Genomic DNA, 17,992 nt, shown 5'->3' with positions numbered 1-17,992 from the left:
GAAATTTGTATGCAATCCATCAAATTAATCGTTAACTGTATTTGTGTTATCTCTCTTGCTTTATCAAATGAATGATACTTAAATTGCAGGTGTACAAAGGTGGTGAACCCGTGAACTGTAAGTGTACAAAAGTATAAAAAATGATTTATTATTGGCATGTGCGTTTTATTAGCACTGTTTCAGTATTTTGCCTATCATGCTAATTTCTAACACTTTATCTTCATTGAACTATTCTAGAGCAGCTTGAATTAAAGCTCAAAATAATCCTTATTTACCTCTTAGCTCCCTTTCCTTTCAAGATAGATTTCTTTTGATTGGCTACCCCTCATTAGCACAAAGTTTGAACAGCAGGTGGGAGGGGCTTCTGTGCTCACAGTCAGAGCTGTGTGTGCATGAAGTGGCGATATTAGAAAAAAATTCCCTCTCACTGACCATCATGCAGATCCCAGACATGACAATTACAATTCTGTTTCCTGAAAAGTTGTGAAGCTGTGTAATATGTATATTAAAAGGAAAATAATAATGCTTTGCAAACCTCATGAATCCATATTTCATTCACAATAGAGCTTAGAAAACATATCACATATTTAATCTGAGATATTTAATGCTTCATGAAAAAAAGTAGCTAATTTTTAATTTAATGGCAGCAACATGTCTCAAAGAAGATGGAAAAGTAAGCAGTACTAAAAAGACACAGCCAGAGGAACATTTTACAGCTAACTATTGTCAACAGGTCAGTAACATGATTGGGCATAAAAAGAGCACCTTAGAGAGGCGGAGTTTCTCAGAAGCAAAAAAAAATTTAAAAATCAAGGTCAGATGGGTGCCTTTGACTTCAAGCCCTCAGGCGACTCTACATCAAACAGGTTTGATTCTGTTGTGAAAATCACTGCATGGGCTCAGGAACACTGTCTGTGAACACAGTTCACCGTGCCATGCACAAATGCAGGTTAAACCTCTATTATGTGAAGAAGAAGAGGATCCAGGATCTAGAAGTGACATTATCTCCTCTAGGCCAAAGCTCACTTAAAATGGACAGAGGCAAAATAGAAAACTCTTCTGTGATCAGATTAACCGAAATTTTAAATTCTTTTTGGAAAACATGGAAGTTGCATCCTGCAAACTGAAGAAGAGAGGGAACATCTGGCTTGTTATCTGTACTCGGTTCAAAAGCCTGCATCTCTGATGGTTTGGAAAGGTGTTGGATATTTCAGCAAGACAAAGCTAGACTACATGCTGCAACTATGACAACAGCATGGCTTTGTAGTAGAAGAGTCCAGGTGCTGAACTGGTCTTCCTGCAGTCTACACCTTTCAGCAACTGGGAACATTTGGAGCATCTTGAAATGGGTAATATGGGAAAGGAGACACAGGATTGTTGAGCAGCTGGACTCCTGTATCACCTCTCTTTCTTTTTTTTCTTAAAATGGTTCATGTTCTCATGTTAAGAATGTGTTTTCCTTTTAATGCAAATGCAAATATTTCACATAGTGTCCCAACTTTTTAGAAATTGGGATTTTAGTTGTTACATATGCTGCTGTCATTACTTTGGCTTTTTATATATATATATATATATATATATATATATATATATATATATTATATATATATATATATATATATATATATATATATATATGAGCAACTGACATGGTAACACCACATGTATGACAGGTCATAAGGGAAGGCCCAAGTCCCTCTTAATTATTGTAGCAATCATCAATACCAGTATAGTGATAACCTGCCTTCCACCTTTCCTTTATATCTTTCCATCTGAAATCAAAGACCCTGTTAACTCAAAACTGCTACCACTCCTCATCAATCATTTCATTACTAAGCAAACTGTTTAAGAACTGAATGCACTCTACTGACCTGCTGTAGCAGTGATGAGTGCGACAGAGCACCTTTGTAGTGTGGTGATTTCAGCCGAGGACCTGACGCAGCTTTGGATTAATGAGTTAGATTGTGAGTGTCAGTTAGCGCTCGAAGTGCCTTCAGCTGTTTCCCCACAGCAACATGTGAGAGACACTTGAGGAGCAAGAGGCTGGATCCTCTGACCCGATCAGATAGGCGATCCTTGCATTCATCTCGTTTAAGCAGATTAGTCATTTTATATTTTCTGTCACCACACAGAGATGAATTAACACGTCCCACAGCTTTAAATGCACTGATCCTTGCAAACATACAGTATAAGAGAAAAAGTGTATATATAAACCCAAGAGACACTAATTGTGACTGAATAATTATAGAAAAAATGTTAATGTTTAAGATTACTACTTAGTTTTATTCAAGAGTACATGAAAATCTAAAAGAGAGGTTCACGTTCAGCTTTCATTTGGATTATTCTGGTTGGGTCACATCGTGGAAAGAATTAAAGTTCCATTTCATGTGAAAAACAACCTTCAGGATGTCTTAAGCAGGAACATTCACTACGTTCACTACAATGTGACACAGAGGAGTAAAAATAGAAACAAGACTGGATATTTAAGACATTGGCCAACACACACACACACACACACTTCTCACAGTGTTTTGAACATACATTTAGCATGAGTTGACAGCTCGTTGTATCCTTTATCCAGCGAGTTTTATTCATCTGTAGAAGCACCCACATGAAAGAGGACATTCATCTTGGAGCAAATTACTAACATTTGAGTTACGGACAAAACCGCACCATGCACTGTGTGAGCAGAGGAGGCTGCTACCTGGTGAACTCCTGGTGTGATCTTCGGGAGGAGAACAGGTGGAAGAAGGAGAGCTATGAAGCCTGCTGGGTGAGCCTCGTCCTTGAAACCAGACCACAGTACAGGTAGGTTGCTCACATTAGATATTGAGCTATGACTCACTAAATATACTTTTTTTTTGGTAAAATATTCTGTGTTATGCTCATTTGAGCTTTGCTGTGTATTTGTAGTTTGTTGTGGTGTTTTAAAATGTAGTATTACACTGAAGCAGCCTATTTGCTCACTGTAATTTGGTAGTAAAGCCATGACATGGTGATGTTGTATTTTAACTTAGAGGGAATAGCAGTTAAAATCTGCTTTGTTCAGCAAAATGACTTACCAGGCTCTGATCAGTCAGGGCTGTACAGTGTGTTTTATTGCAGTTAACAATGCAGACGATTCAATTGCGAACTAACACAGAGGCAGTGACGCAGCTGTACACAGTATTAGTGTTTCATGGATGTAAGAAAAGCTTGATCTGTGTGTTGCAGGCTGAAGCTGTCAGAGAGCGACAGCATTCGCAGAGAGAGTTATAAACAGCAACAGGTGGCCCACTTCATGGTGGAGAGGAGCCCCAGCCAGATACTGATGCTGGGCAGCAACAGTGGAGCGATGACAAAGCACCAGCTACCCTTATTCAACACCAGCAGGGAGGTGGATCGTACTACAACCAGCTTTAGGCACACAGAAGAGCCTGTTATAAAAGAGAAGCCGATTGCTGGAGCAGATAGACAGGGAACAGGAGCCACCATGGATCAAGATCTTAGCAAGCCGGTTAGAGTGAACTTCAGGGCCTCGAGTCTGATGTCCTCTCCCAGGGAAACCTCTGATCGGGTTCAGAGAAGGGAGTGATCACAGCCTTTGTTGTAGTAGATTTCTCAGTGGTATTAACAAAATCAAATATTCTTCTAAAATTGACTATTTTAGAAGTACTATTTTTATGCTCGAGGATGTTATCTCACATGCTTTACTGATATTTGTAGTAGTGTCATATCTTCAGCAACTAAATAATTCTAAAAAAAAAAAAGATGTGCTATAATTTGCATAAAAGCTCTGGGTGCTGTAGAATCGAGCCTGATGTGAACTATAAATTTGTCCCAGGAGGAAAATGCAATTTTGTCACAGTTGGTGATTTCTATGGTTTGTAAAGCTTAATTAAACACTTTCTGGAAGCTTATTTCACAAACCTCAATCAATATTCTTGTGTCAGTTGTTTTTACATATTCCTCATGCATGCACCTTTTTAATCATGCAGTATGAGCCGCCACATAGCCAACGGATTAAAGTATATCTTTCCTGTATCTAAATCCAGATGAAGCCGCTCCTTGAAGCCCCTCCCCCCCAAAAAATCAGTCTCTATGGAAAAAAAGGACAACCTGCAAACTGAGTTCTAAACAAAAACAAATTTATTCAAATGATCACACAGAGTTATAAGTGTCAGTTTAGCATCCAGCACTTAATCCTCAAGGTCAAAATGAAAACATGGCAGCACAGAGAGGCCTGATAACCAAAGAAAAATGCTACGGATTTAGTAAATCCTTTCATTGCATGTGTGTATGTGTGTTACAGTAAGAAATTAAATGTGCTTTTCTTGATTTTACTTTTTGTTTTTGCAACACATTACACTATTTAGCACTTATGCATACATGCAACTTCGGTTAAGTCCAGCGTCCCTGACAGTAGTGAGGTACCCACAAACCAGTCATCAGAAACATCCTCCCTGTTCTACGAGCTGTGCTCGATCATGAGATCGGAATTTAAATGGAGGAAACTCAATGAACAGAGAGGTTGTTGAAAACAGAAAGTCCCAGAGTTATCTTTATAAATATCTCCCACATTACTCCTTCAACAACAGACTTAAATTATCCACAAAAAACATAACAATAGATTTAATAGAGTGTTATGGCATCCCTGAATTCCTATCTAACGAATAAAAAAAATTCTTCTTCCGAGATATAATCTTAACTGACAATAATTCATGGCATTAAAAAATATGGACGTTAAATCAACATTTTTATAGGGGCTAAATTGTAAAGTATCATTTTATATTTAATAAACCATGCATTTTTGTATCCAATATGGATACCATCTGAATAATATTTCTAATATTTCTGTTTTTCTTCAGTTAAATGAAATAAATCCTTATCTGAGCAGCTGAGGTGAACTGCTATAAGCGATATTAGTGCAACATCAAAATGTGATCAAGGATGGAGTTTTCAGATGTTGCGACTCACCTTGTTAGACCTCGTTGACCTCCTGTGTGTTTGCATAACATCCCTACAAAGTAAAGATTATTACACAGAGGGGATAAAAAACAAGAATTTTCCATTTCTAAATCACACCCTCGCCACATTCTTCAAGTCAAACCAAAACACCGGCTTATTGTTGCCTATTTGTCACTTTGTGTCTGAGTGGATTTTCCCTCCTAATATGGCTTCCTCGGCTCTTTTGTGTTTCTGGACGGTGATCTGCAGCTGCCAATACTTGAGGTACACCCACATGAGGCTTCCGTTCTTCCTCCTGTCCATGTTTAGCAGGTCGGCACAATGCTTGTCTCTCTTAAAAATATCCTTCAGGTCAGTCTCTAGATCCAGGTCTGCCCCAATGGGATCTTTAACGACCTTAAGCAGCATGTTCTTCTCCATCTCCAGCCGCTGATCTCGAGGCTGGATGAGGGAGCAGTAGGCGTTCTGCCGCTCCACAAGTAAACCCTCCAGCTCCTTCAGAGTGACTGTGGCTCGGTTGTACCAGTTCTGCTCTTTTTCCAGAGCTTGATGCAGCAGAGCACCTGCAGCTCCAGATTTCACCAACTTTTGCTTCTCTTCCTCTAAGGACTCTCGCTCCTTGTTAGAAGATAGAATTCAAGGTTAGTGAGTAAAGGCTATGCATTACAAAAGAAAATGACACAATGATAAAATGGGTGCAATGTTCAATGTAAAAGGAGGACAACAAAAGACAGATGTGTAGCAGGTAACTGAGATGGAAGAAAACAAAGGCTTGAGATAGATTTCTACTCATTAGCTCTGTTATCCCTTATAAACCCTTCAGCAGATCTTTACCTGCTGTAACTGCTTCCTTTCTTCCATAAGCTGCTGGCTCTGTGAGACCAAGGCCTGCTTGTAGCCTTTGACCCGCTGTCTCTCTTTCTCCAGCTCCAGCTCCAGCGTAGCTGCTGCCCTGCGCCTCTCGGTAAGTGTCTCCCGGTAACGGGCCTCCATCTCACTTTTTATTGTAGACACATCTTTGTCATACTGAGCTTTCACCTTCTGGATCTCCCTCTGAGATTCTCTGGTCCAGATCCATCCTGAAAGGGCAATGGGATAAAAAAAAAAAAAAAATGGGGAAGATGTTAAGTGATACTGCCATGATTTTCTGAAGAGTAGAGTAGCTGGAGCTACTTATGAACTGCAAATTTTATAAAATCACAGCAATGACTTCATCTAAGTAACAGAGATGATCTATCATACAATCACACACAGATCAGAACAGATGCACGCTGGGCAAGTACACAAGCAGTTGTGTGCATCTTGTCAATAAAAAAAACCAACAACAACAAAACAAAAAGTTGTTCTGTATATTACAACTGTTGCAGGTGTTTCCCCCCTGTTTTAAAGTAGGTAAAGTTGTGCAAGAAACCTCTACTGTGCTTAACCTGGAATGGTAATACCCTGCTATGGTCAAAAAGTCTCCTTTCAGTGCAATAATTTTTACTGAGCTGCAGTTCAGTCTACTTTTTTCCCCACTTCTGTGTTAATCATTAAATGCCGTTTGGCATTCTAATGACAAAAGAGACTGTGCCAGTGAATAGTTACAGTATACTGTGTGTGTCTGTAAGCCAGGGGACTCACTGATCATAATATTCCTTTGCCTGCTCCCTTTAAGGATCACCACAGCAGATCAAAAAAGCAGATCATTTGCCTCCATCTCTGCTCCTTAGCGTCCTCCTCTGTCATGACATTCATCAATACTATATTGTAAGACTTCCCTTCCACTCTTGAAATTGATATGCTGTTCTACTCTGTTGTCTCATCCACAGTCACACCGGCAAACCTCCTTGCGTAACTTACGAAATGCAGCCAGTCCCAGCATGGGGACCAGCAGGGCGTAGTTCCACTGGTTGCCATCGCCTGCGCCCGCCCCCCTTCCTCTGGGATCTGGTTGGATGTTCCATCTTGGGGGATCATTCAAGTTGTTCATGGAGGCCGCTGTTACACACACACACACACACACACACACAAACAAACACAAAGAGAGATCAGCCCAAAGCATCACCAACAATTGACTCTTTTTTAAATTTTTATTTGTGAGTTGCATATATTCTCAGTGGTGTTTTTTTCTTTGACACGTCTATTATTTACTCTGCATTAACTATCGCATCATTTGCCACTCGCTGAATAAAAAGCAGTGAATAAACGCCAATGTATCTGCTAGGGTGTGTAACCTGCAAAACAGTGTTTAGAATAAGCACTGGATGTGAAAGTGCGTTAACAAATCGCTTTTTAGCATGAATCCAAACAATGCACCGGGCATACAGGGCGAAAACAGCCTCACATGATTCGGAAGTTTGACAGCTCAGCTAACCACAAACAAAGCTAGCTATGTGCTACATGCTAGCCAACATTTGGCGCCGTGGCTCGTCATTGTGTTTATTTTAAAAAAACAACAGAACGAAGGGGCTTCGTAGTTTTGCAATCCCGACAACGTGTCAGCGTACGCCTGTTAAATGTATGGAGCTGTGTCTCACCTTGAATGAAAAGTGTAGGTCACTTATGCATTTGTTCCTGCACACGCAGATTATACAATTTTAACGCTTTAACGTTCCATCTTAGCCGGCAGAGGGTGATTTTAAAAAGTGCTTACAAAAAGTTCCTGTAAGTGTTGCAGTAAAAAACCCTGTATATTTACTCAGATGGTTTCAAGCTAATAATTTAATAATTACCCTTAAAACACATGGCTGAATGCTTTAAATAATAACTATCATATAAATATTAAATAAATGAGCGACCCCTCTTTTAGGACATTGGTTTAGTCCAGTCCGGCAAAATATGTGTTCCTCCGCAGCGCTGCAGGAACGATCCTTCGTCTGACAACATGGCGAGTGTCCGCGCGGCGTCCCGTCTCCTCTCCAAGAGGGTTTTATCTACTGCGAAAGCAGTGAGTAGTAAAAACATGCTTTTAAAAGTTAAATAGTTAAATATGTAGTATATTGTAAAAGATAATATTTTATTTTCCCTTTTTTGTTTCTAAAACGAAGCTTTCATAACCTGCGGATTCTGCCTTGCGTAATCTGTTATGTAGCTGGTGCTGTTTCAATGTGACTCTATGAGAAAAGCTATTTTGCAGGTCCAACAAAATATTTATATTATATCTATTACACTTCTATTATCTTCACATTACACATTGTTTCTAATGGCGACTGAACTGTCCGCCTAACCAGACGTTCCGTCACCATGAAAGTCGTAAATGCCGCTGCCCTTGTGTAAAACAGTTCTCAGTAAGTAGCCGCTATTGTTAGCTACAAAAGTAAAATGGGACAATTTGCAGATATATGACAGGTTTAGACCGACGAAGATGTAAAATGACATCAGACATTATGAAAAATAACCGCCAAGAGCAAAGGTCGCTGTGAAAAATGGTCGTGCGTATTAATGCTTTTTTTTTTTGCTATGGGTTGTTTTGGAAAATGCCTTCACAGCCATTATTAAACATGGTGCTGTAAGGCTGTTAACAGAAAGTTTTGTGCTGGAGTTTTTCCCCCGATTATAAATCACTGCTGATGTCGTGGCACAGGTATAGCAGATGTTTTCGGTTGGTATGCTGCTTGTATTTTAGCAGATCATTTTCCAAAGGCAGGAGCCACTGACAGGTGATCAGACTATAACCTCCCTGTCACTTCTCATGCAGATCGTTAAACTTATAGGTTCAGCTTAACATTAATGTGTACTTTTTTTTATTTCTAATGTTAAATTAATATAAATTACACATAAATTAAATGAATCTGTTAGTCATTTCTGCTGCCTTCTGCTGCTTGTAAACATCTGATTGTTGATGCCCCACAGGTAGGGAAGCCACCAAACAGAAAAAAGAGAAAAAGATTATATATTGTTCACCAGGAGTCATTGTCTTTTTTTTCTTCTTTTTTGTAACCCTCTAAATTCAGATATTGTACTATTTTACACCAACATATGCCATTCATTTTTTTTTTTCACGGGGAGCCTATTCTGGCAAATTTAAAAATACAGTGATAATCAACTCGGTTAATGTAAGAAGGCGATATCTGTATTTATTGCAGCCATTTATTTGTATACTTTCTACTTGATTCTACTGATAGAAACCCTGTAAATCACCTGCATTCCCCAGTACATCCAAAAATGACAGAAATAACAGAGATTATCCAGGCGTAGTATTATTTACTCTGAATTTGCAGCAAGTCTTATACTTACCCACAGTACAGTTTCTCAGGGGATCATGCTCGGTATATGAGCACACTTCAAGATGACCATTGGATAGTCTCAGTGGCCTCCTCTGTTATCTGTTGGCCAAGCAGACAGTCAATTGATCTGAGAGATGCTAGATGATAATTTAGATAATAAATCATCACCTGTGATTTATATGATATTATCATTTTAGTGTTTAAGACCCTCCTCTCTATAATCTATAATGAGCTCCTTTCCAACATGGAGAGTCTGTATTTGCATCAGTGGGATTGGAAACCTCTTCTTCACTGTGCTGTGAAGAATAAGTTGTTATAGATTTAAAGCATAAAAAAATGTGAATAGTCTTAAATACATTGTGTCATGGGCAATGAAGATTAATGGTCTCTTAGCTTAGTGTAAGTTGTTTACACTAAAGTGATTTTTGGGAAATTCAGTCACTTAGTGTAAATGGTTTATTCATCATGTTTAAATAAGGATATCTCACAAAAATTATGTTAATTACTTCATTTTGTCAGGAAAGTTTAAGTGTTCCCAATAAAGCACATGGGGCACAATATTGTTGTGTCTGTTAAAGTGATGCTTTAGTTCCTCCTACTGGCAGGTTTGTATACTTTTAGATTCAAGTCAGTGGTGAACTACAGAAGGTTTAAAATACATATGCATCTGACAAGATCGGCTGTGTAAATGCTGGTAACATTTTCAGTGATGAATGGCTGTAAATATTAATGATATGAATTATGGGTTGTGGAGGTGCTGTTAGGACTGAAGCTTTAAAACTTCACTTCATTGAATAATCATTTTGTTGTGTTTATTAGCAGATTCTGGTTTTTCAGTGTGTTTTTTGTTTGGGTTTAGTTTTAGTTTTATTTAAGTTGCTTTTTCTTCTGCCAGGTCCCTGCTGCTGCGGTTCAAGGTTCCAGGAACTTTCACTTTTCCATCTATGGCAAGAAGAAAAATGCCAAAGTATCAGATGATGTAAGCCACATTAAGTTTTTTTTTAATGCAGAACAGTATGTATATGAGATGAATCATCAAACCAGAACTCCACATACGTAGAGTACACTCTCATTGCTTCAAACGTGTTTGCACTACATTGTCTTTTCAACTGGTTTCAGATCTCCACTCAATACCCAGTTGTGGATCATGAGTTTGATGCTGTGGTGGTTGGAGCTGGTGGAGCAGGACTGAGGGCAGCTTTTGGCCTGTCTGAGGCGGGCTTCAACACTGCCTGCGTCACCAAACTGTTCCCCACCAGGTCTCATACTGTCGCTGCACAGGTAAATCAGTGGTTACAGTAAATGATTTTGTATGTCAGTTAGGACCAAAGTCTCCATGTAATTAGCAAACTCATTGCAAATGTTTTACTAATCTTAAGGCCATCAAGTAAACACACATAATGTTTAATATTACCCTGGCTAATAGGGTGGGATTAATGCGGCTCTGGGGAACATGGAGGAGGATGACTGGAGGTGGCATTTCTATGACACAGTAAAGGGATCTGATTGGCTTGGAGACCAGGACGCTATCCACTACATGACAGAGCAGGCTCCTGCAGCCGTAGTGGAGGTAAGATCTCTCTTAAAAACACACTAACATGCATAATGAGTCATTATGTTAACTGGCAAATACTAGGCCTTAAACACAAGACGTAAATGAGTGTGTAAACCATGCGATCTTTAAGAATACCTCATTACATAATAAAAGACGAGCAGGTTATTAGTGGATTTAAATAATTATTAATGTATTTTATTTTTAATTTACACCAGATGGGGTCATTCCACCCAGAGCTGTGTAAAAAAGACAGTTACAGCAGATTAGGAATTCACGTTGCTCTTGTTTCCTCTTTTTTCCTAGCTGGAGAACTTTGGCATGCCATTCAGCCGCACTGAGGAGGGTAAGATCTACCAGAGGGCCTTTGGAGGTCAGAGCCTTAAGTATGGAAAGGGAGGCCAGGCACACCGCTGCTGCTGTGTAGCAGACAGAACAGGCCACTCACTGCTGCATACGCTGTATGGAAGGGTGAGTACACGTACTTTCCTACCTTCTTTCTGCAGCGTAATCTTTGTGTTGCAGAGGAGCACCAGTTAAGTACCTCCGTGCGTCTGTCTGACTTCTCTTCAGTCACTTCGTTATGACACCAGTTACTTTGTGGAGTACTTTGCCCTGGACCTGCTGATGGAGAATGGAGAGTGTAAAGGGGTCATCGCTCTCTGTATGGAGGATGGGTCTATCCACCGCTTCAGAGCCCAGAACACCGTTATTGCTACCGGGTAGGAGATGCTTTCGCTTAAACATTTCTTCAACTGTCATTTTATCTGCAAGCTTAGAAATAAGTTCTGGCTTTCATTCCAGGGGTTATGGAAGAACCTATTTCAGCTGCACATCTGCTCACACAAGCACAGGAGATGGAAATGCGATGGTGACCAGAGCTGGTCTGCCTTGCCAGGATATGGAGTTTGTCCAGTTTCATCCCACTGGTGAGAAAAGAAACTTAATTTATTAAACCAAAAAATGTTGCTGAAGCACTGAGAAGAGTTTTATTTTGAAAGCGAAAGCTCCACAGGAACTATACAAATTCCTGAAAGATATATTTGGAATACCTACAGTAATTATAAGTAATATAGATGCTGTATGAATAACAAGTCAATGTCCAGTAAGTGCAAATGTAATCTAGTTAAGAAGAGCTTGGAAAGAAAAATGAATGATTTTACATAGTTTGTCCACCAGAGGGCAGTCTACAACTTCTCTCTTGTCATCTTGTGTTCTGCAACACCACAAAAACAACCATCAGCTGATCTGAGTGCAGTCTGGCAGAGGAGTAACCTGCGACTTGTGACAATAAAATATTGTATTGTCATATTATGTTAGTAAGCACTAATTATTAACTACACATAACAAATGTGAGGGAAACCTGTTCATGTTTCATGTGAAAAATATCGATTGATATATCAGACTTTTAACTCACTAAATATAATGACCCTAAAAATCCTGATACAGGGTTTTTAAGGCCATTGCTGTATCAGTGAATCTCTAGTACATGGCTATCTACATTTCACTCCGAAGACAACTTTCTCTTTCCTAAAGGTCATGTTTATTTTTGTTCCTCCTGGATATTTGATACCGTTAAATATGGATGAAGTAGCACAGTTATGTGCCCTGTGGCACCTCATAAAGTCCGAGACATAGATGCTCCAACTTTGTAAATGCTTGTTGCATAAAGGCAGCACACTTTGCCATGTTTTATGCACAACTCTGGTGCACTGAGGGAAAACTTATGATTCAAAATGGTTGATGGATATAGCTGAAAAAAGTAGTTTTTCACAGTTTCTAGAGATAAAACTTTAAAATTGTGAGTGAAATTACTTAACAGTACTGGGTCTATAAAGCAGAATGTCTTTGGTTTTATTGACATTATATTGTGCCATGGCAATAAAACCTTGTGGATTTTACATTTACAGTGTTGACCTTGTGTTTCTTTGATGGGAATGAAAGCTTATAACTACTGTTGTTATTTATTCATAAATATTTGGACATAACAGTTTTTTTTCATGTTTCATGCTTACAGGGATCTACGGAGCCGGCTGTCTGATCACAGAGGGCTGCCGTGGTGAGGGAGGAATCCTGATTAACAGTGAAGGAGAGCGCTTCATGGAGCGCTATGCACCCAATGCCAAAGACTTGGCTTCCAGAGATGTGGTATCCCGCTCCATGACCATAGAGATCAGAGAGGGCAGGTATGCCCAAATCACCTGTCTGTGTGATGTCTGTCAAAGCTTTTAAGCCGGTTCTTGCTCCTTACTGTTGCTCACATTTTTAATTTCTTCAGAGGTGTTGGTCCAGAGAAGGATCACGTGTACCTGCAGCTTCACCACCTGCCTCCTCAGCAGCTGGCCGCAAGGCTGCCTGGTATCTCAGAGACAGCCATGATCTTCGCTGGAGTCGACGTCACCAAAGAGCCCATCCCTGTCCTGCCCACCGTCCACTACAACATGGGTGGAATACCCACAAACTACAAGGGACAGGTACATAATCTCTGCATGTGTCATCTGCACACATCGTGCACTAAGAATGTTGTTGCGAGCACAGCGGGCATGCTTAGGATTTTTAATATTTGGCCCTTAGGTGATTACTCACGTCAGTGGCGAGGACAAGGTGGTTCCCGGACTGTATGCCTGTGGCGAGGCAGCTTCTGCCAGTGTCCATGGAGCTAACAGGTTGGGTGCCAACTCCCTGCTGGACCTGGTGGTGTTTGGCAGAGCTTGCGCCCTCACCATTGCTGAGGAGCACAAACCTGGTGAGAACCTCTGCTTTTCACAATCAGAATACTTTATTAATCCCAAAAGTAGTGTATGTAGTTAAATTTATTACAATAAAAAGTTTCTTAATCTTAAAAAAATAAGCAGTAATGATGCAAAAAAGTTTCATAAAAACAACTGATTAAACAGACTTAATATGCAATAATATGCATTTCTGTTCTACATTCACATTTAGAGAAAAATCACTTTGCGATTTTGCTGTCTCTGTGTTCATGCTGACGTTGGCTTTTTTGTCATTTCCTGTGCAGGAGAGAAGCTGTCCCCGCTGAAACCCAGCGCAGGAGAGGAGTCTGTGGCCAACCTGGACAGGCTGAGGTTTGCCAACGGAAGTCAGAGGACCTCTGAGATCAGGCTCAACATGCAGAAGGTGGACATGCTAACATGAACACAGACATATTGATGTATAAATTATATTTGTACTTAACTAATATTTGGCTTTACATGAATTATTTATTATTATTATTATATATTATTTATTATATACAACTCTACACCTTATTTGTAGATCTTTTCTAAATGATAATAATCATCAGGACATAAAAACTTAATGTATAATTACCACCAAATCTCTTACTTGTGGTTATAATCTGGCAAGATCTGCCACAAAATAAGGTTTAGAAAGCTTTTCTCTCCACAAGAAGGGTTTCCATAGGTTTTTATTTTTCATTCTTTCTCTTTTTTTCTTCTTTTTGTTAACGGGGTATTGTCATGACCCCAGTGTGGAAAAACTCAAGAAGGAAATCACCCAGCACCTCCACACTGATACCATAGGTGCATCTACTATAAATCTCAGAGGAGTTTGAATCTCAGTGAATTTTAGTTTCCTTCTTTTAGTTTCTAAGGATACTTTGCTTGTTTCAGTTCTGTTTTAATATTAGTCAATATGGGCGGCATCTGTTAGCAGCAGATTTAGGAAATTCAAACCAAGTATGCTAGTGTCAATAAACTTGCGTAGTTGAGCACATCTCTCTACCACTTCCTCAAGTTGCACAGTTTCTCAATATTACTTCTTCATTAACAGCTCAATCCAACATAAATGTTCTTACTAATGCTGTCAATAGATTTAAAAAAAAAAACCCAAACTAATTAATCGCACTATTTTCTGTAATTAATTCGCATTATTTGATCAATAGCCTGGTTGCAATGACATTTTTTCAACTTTATATTTAAGCTTGTAACAGACATTTATGCAATATAATGCAGTAAATGGAGAATAAACACAAATAATGTATGCTTAAATTCAAAGAGAACTTGAATAGTTTTCTTCAATCGTTTAACACAGGTTCTCTCCTGTGAAATACAACTTTTTAAAAAACCTGCATACTAATAGGTAAGCATACACTAATATATAATATATGTTAGTGCTGTCAAACAATTAAAATGTTTAATCAGATTCATCACAGGGTTACTGTGGATTAGTTTTGATTAATCACGATTAAATATCATTAATTTTTATTCTATATTAATTATAATTTTCATTTCATTTTGGATGAGTAAACAGACTCGAGAAAAAATGGAAAATATACGCACTTTACATGTTCATTGAACATCTTGAACATTCATGTTAACAAAAAACTCTGCAAACATGTATCCCCGCTCTCTCTCTCACTCTTGCGGAACCAAAGCTATGTAAAGCACGTGTTCTCAATGATATTAACAGGTCTGCAATTTGTTGCAATCCACTTGGCAATTGTGTCAGTCAATATTTCCGAGGTAGACTTACTGAGTCCCCGATGCTCCGTGAGTGGTTTGTCACAAGCTGGGTGACACGTTAGCCAAAGTGCTAGCAGCATCCCCGACTAACGTATGCTTCGTGTCCATGTGATATTTTAAGCTGGAAGTGCTTTGGTGAAAAGAAAATTCCTTCTTGCACAATGTGCATAATATTTTATGTCGGTCAGCTGTTCCATCTTTTAATTTTTTTAATACTCAAATTTCCCATCAAGAGGGCCAATGTGCGTTTATCATCTTCCATATTGAGTTGATTGGTTCAGCTGCCCTTCACTACCAGATCAACTGCCCATTTGCGCATGTGCAAAGGTAACTACTTGGACAAACTGCCCGAAATGCATTGACAGAAACATTTCAGGGATTTTGAGTCATTCTGCAGTCCAGATGCGTTAATTGCATTAAAGATTGTAATCGGATTGACCCTGATGGCAGATTAATTTGCATTCACGCATTAATTTTGACAGCACTAGTTCTTACATATATCTTGATCATGAGCATCAGCTGGGATGACTTGGTATCTGAATTTGATTACCACCACCACACAGGTTAAACAATTGTGAAACTCAGCTGTGCAACATCACAACTGGCCCCTGTGTCATCCCATAGATTTCATTGTAGCAGTTCATTTTAAGTAACGTGTTTCTCTGCTTCTGCTTTCAGACCATGCAGAGCCATGCTGCGGTATTCCGTACCGGCTCTGTCCTGAAGGAAGGATGCGATAAGATGGATGCTATTTATCAGACTGTGGAGGACATCAAGACCTTTGACAGAGGTACTGCACCACACTGCTGCTCTTCTTGTGCAAAAAGTTGTTGGAATGTTACTTGGGTTTGGTTTTTTGTTTTGTTTTTTTCCCCTCCCCTCTTAATTTCCTCCTCTCTCCTTCAGGCATTGTGTGGAACACCGACTTGGTGGAATCGCTGGAGCTGCAGAATCTGCTGCTGAACGCCGTCCAGACAATCAACTCTGCCGAGCAGAGAAAGGAGAGCAGGGGAGCCCACGCTAGAGAGGACTACAAGGTCTGTATCAACATGTTTAGCGTAAAGATGGAATTAATGTCTATTCAATCTGCTCTCTGCCAACATTTCTTTGAACTGTTCTTCAGGATCGTGTGGATGAGTACGACTACTCTAAGCCCCTGCAGGGTCAGGAGAAGAAGCCGTTTGATCAGCACTGGAGGAAGCACACTCTGTCCTTTGTTGATCAAAAGACTGGAAAGGTGATGACCCCCTCAGTGTGTGTGTTTGTCTGTGTCTTACAGAATAATTTAAACAGTTTTTGAAGCTATTGTCAGCTTCAGCTGTCAGTATTCTCAGCTTCTCATACACCTTTGCTTTTGACCAATCACAGGTCACATTGGAGTACCGCCCTGTGATCGACAGCTCTCTTGATGAGCAGGACTGTGCCCACGTTCCACCTGCCATCCGCTCCTACTAAGATGATCCACTCCTGCCCTCCCCTTTATTCCCAACCTTCGCCCATCACATCCACCTTACTCAATTACAGAATGCTCATTTATCTATTACTAAGGAAGCTAAACTTTCTGTGCTAGAGATGACATTCTGAGACAAATTCAGACTTTTATTGCACGTTTGTATTCATTTAGATCTGTTCAATACAATGCTGTCTATACCATTTTTGTTGCTTCCTGTTTCTCTCTCTCTCTCTCTCCTTTTTTTTTTTTTTTTTTTTTTTTTGGCGTGTTTTGCCTTGATTTCAATCTGTTTGCAGAAACTAAATTTCCACATGGTTCTCATGGCTTCTCACGCTGTGTGAGCAGGTTGTGTGCGTGTGTGTGTATATATAATAAACTGTGGACAAATGGGTGACCGAGGAATTTACAGCCTCCAGCTGTTAAACATCAGAGGGGAAAAACAAAGTTGACAGTAAGCCTGGCTTTCTGTGATGACATCATACTCTCATTTCCCAGTCTGGCATTGCAGTAAGAGCTTCTTGTAACCTCTTTCTCCTTTTGGCTGAGTTGAAGAGATGGTGGAAGTGATTGTAATTTCAACCACACACATTGCAGGCACGTTTGAAGTATGTAAATATTGCATAAATGTACAATAAATATGGTGAGCTGTACTGTATGTACTAGTTGAAATGCAAGTCTCACATCTCGCTCACTGTGGCCTTCATTCTTGTGGAATACTCATTACACTTTGTGCGTGTGTTCAACACTTGCTGCTTGTTCTGTAGATAATCAGCTAACAGGCTCTAGCTTTCTACAATTTCACGCTATAAGTGTTAACTATATTAAATTAATATCTTCAGCCACATTACAGCCTCTCAGCTATTGGGATAAATGAACTGTTTTTCAAGTTGCCGTGTTGATGTTACCTTTCTAGGACTAAGGGGAAATTTCAGTAAGGTGGTGTAGCTTTCTTCAACTCCATAAATGACTTAAATATCAAAGGTGAAAGATGCGCTCAGTGTTAAAGTGTTGATGCCTCTTGTGCTGAATCAACAGTGACTTAATTTATTTGCAACAAAAAGTTAATCCTCTGCTTTTTGCTGTTTGTACTTTCGTTTTCATATGTTCAATAAAGTCTAGGCTGTGGATAGAAACGGACGCTTTTCTTTTTTTAAGTTTTTATTTTAGTTTAGGTTTTAGTAAGAGGACGGACAAGTTTAAGACAAACACCTTCACAATAACCCCTGAGAAGAATGAAACTGAGGAAGGGATTTTGTCCCAGGTCTAAATATAAATGTGATTTTTGTCCAGAGGAGGGCAGCAGAAGCACACAGTTCCACATGTCATCCAGGAACAGCTGGTGCATGTTTGC

At 39.5% G+C, this 17,992-nt stretch overlaps 3 protein-coding genes across 8 annotated transcripts; 2 read left to right on the top strand and 1 right to left on the bottom strand.

The window, feature by feature from the left end:
• Window positions 1-793: 793 nt before the first annotated feature.
• zmp:0000000930 lies at window positions 794-3,914 on the top strand. 5 transcript variants are annotated; one of them, XM_039619980.1, is made up of 3 exons: window positions 794-866; window positions 2,582-2,808; window positions 3,214-3,914. In XM_039619980.1, exons 2-3 carry the CDS (start codon window positions 2,675-2,677, stop codon window positions 3,572-3,574), a joined length of 495 nt encoding a protein of 164 aa, XP_039475914.1. In that variant the 5' UTR covers window positions 794-866; window positions 2,582-2,674; the 3' UTR covers window positions 3,575-3,914. The 5 variants fall into 5 exon arrangements, with proteins under 5 accessions (XP_039475914.1, XP_039475917.1, XP_039475916.1 ...); XM_039619983.1 differs by having other exon boundaries at window positions 799-866; window positions 2,602-2,808; XM_039619982.1 differs by lacking the exon at window positions 794-866 and adding an exon at window positions 934-1,349 and having other exon boundaries at window positions 2,602-2,808.
• Window positions 3,915-4,106: 192 nt separating this feature from the next.
• ccdc127a (coiled-coil domain containing 127a) lies at window positions 4,107-7,674 on the bottom strand. 2 transcript variants are annotated; one of them, XM_031733121.2, is made up of 4 exons: window positions 7,467-7,674; window positions 6,790-6,927; window positions 5,782-6,026; window positions 4,107-5,565 (listed from the first exon to the last, which is right to left on the bottom strand). In XM_031733121.2, the coding sequence occupies exons 2-4, from the start codon at window positions 6,917-6,919 to the stop codon at window positions 5,119-5,121; spliced, it is 822 nt and encodes a 273-aa protein (XP_031588981.1). In that variant the 5' UTR covers window positions 6,920-6,927; window positions 7,467-7,674; the 3' UTR covers window positions 4,107-5,118. The 2 variants fall into 2 exon arrangements, with proteins under 2 accessions (XP_031588981.1, XP_031588982.1); XM_031733122.2 differs by lacking the exons at window positions 6,790-6,927; window positions 7,467-7,674 and adding an exon at window positions 6,571-6,750.
• Window positions 7,675-7,796: 122 nt separating this feature from the next.
• On the top strand, window positions 7,797-17,778 carry sdha (succinate dehydrogenase complex, subunit A, flavoprotein (Fp)). The gene is made up of 15 exons (XM_031733123.2): window positions 7,797-7,876; window positions 10,051-10,134; window positions 10,275-10,436; window positions 10,582-10,725; window positions 11,014-11,178; window positions 11,281-11,429; window positions 11,512-11,636; window positions 12,725-12,893; window positions 12,986-13,181; window positions 13,282-13,453; window positions 13,724-13,842; window positions 15,867-15,978; window positions 16,095-16,225; window positions 16,312-16,425; window positions 16,557-17,778. The coding sequence occupies exons 1-15, from the start codon at window positions 7,814-7,816 to the stop codon at window positions 16,641-16,643; spliced, it is 1,992 nt and encodes a 663-aa protein (XP_031588983.1). The 5' UTR covers window positions 7,797-7,813; the 3' UTR covers window positions 16,644-17,778.
• The last annotated feature ends 214 nt before the right edge of the window (window positions 17,779-17,992 follow it).

The sequence above is a fragment of the Oreochromis aureus genome, linkage group 11, assembly GCF_013358895.1.
Source record: "Oreochromis aureus strain Israel breed Guangdong linkage group 11, ZZ_aureus, whole genome shotgun sequence".
NCBI lineage: Eukaryota > Metazoa > Chordata > Actinopteri > Cichliformes > Cichlidae > Oreochromis > Oreochromis aureus.
This window is presented reverse-complemented; position numbering and strand designations above follow the sequence as displayed.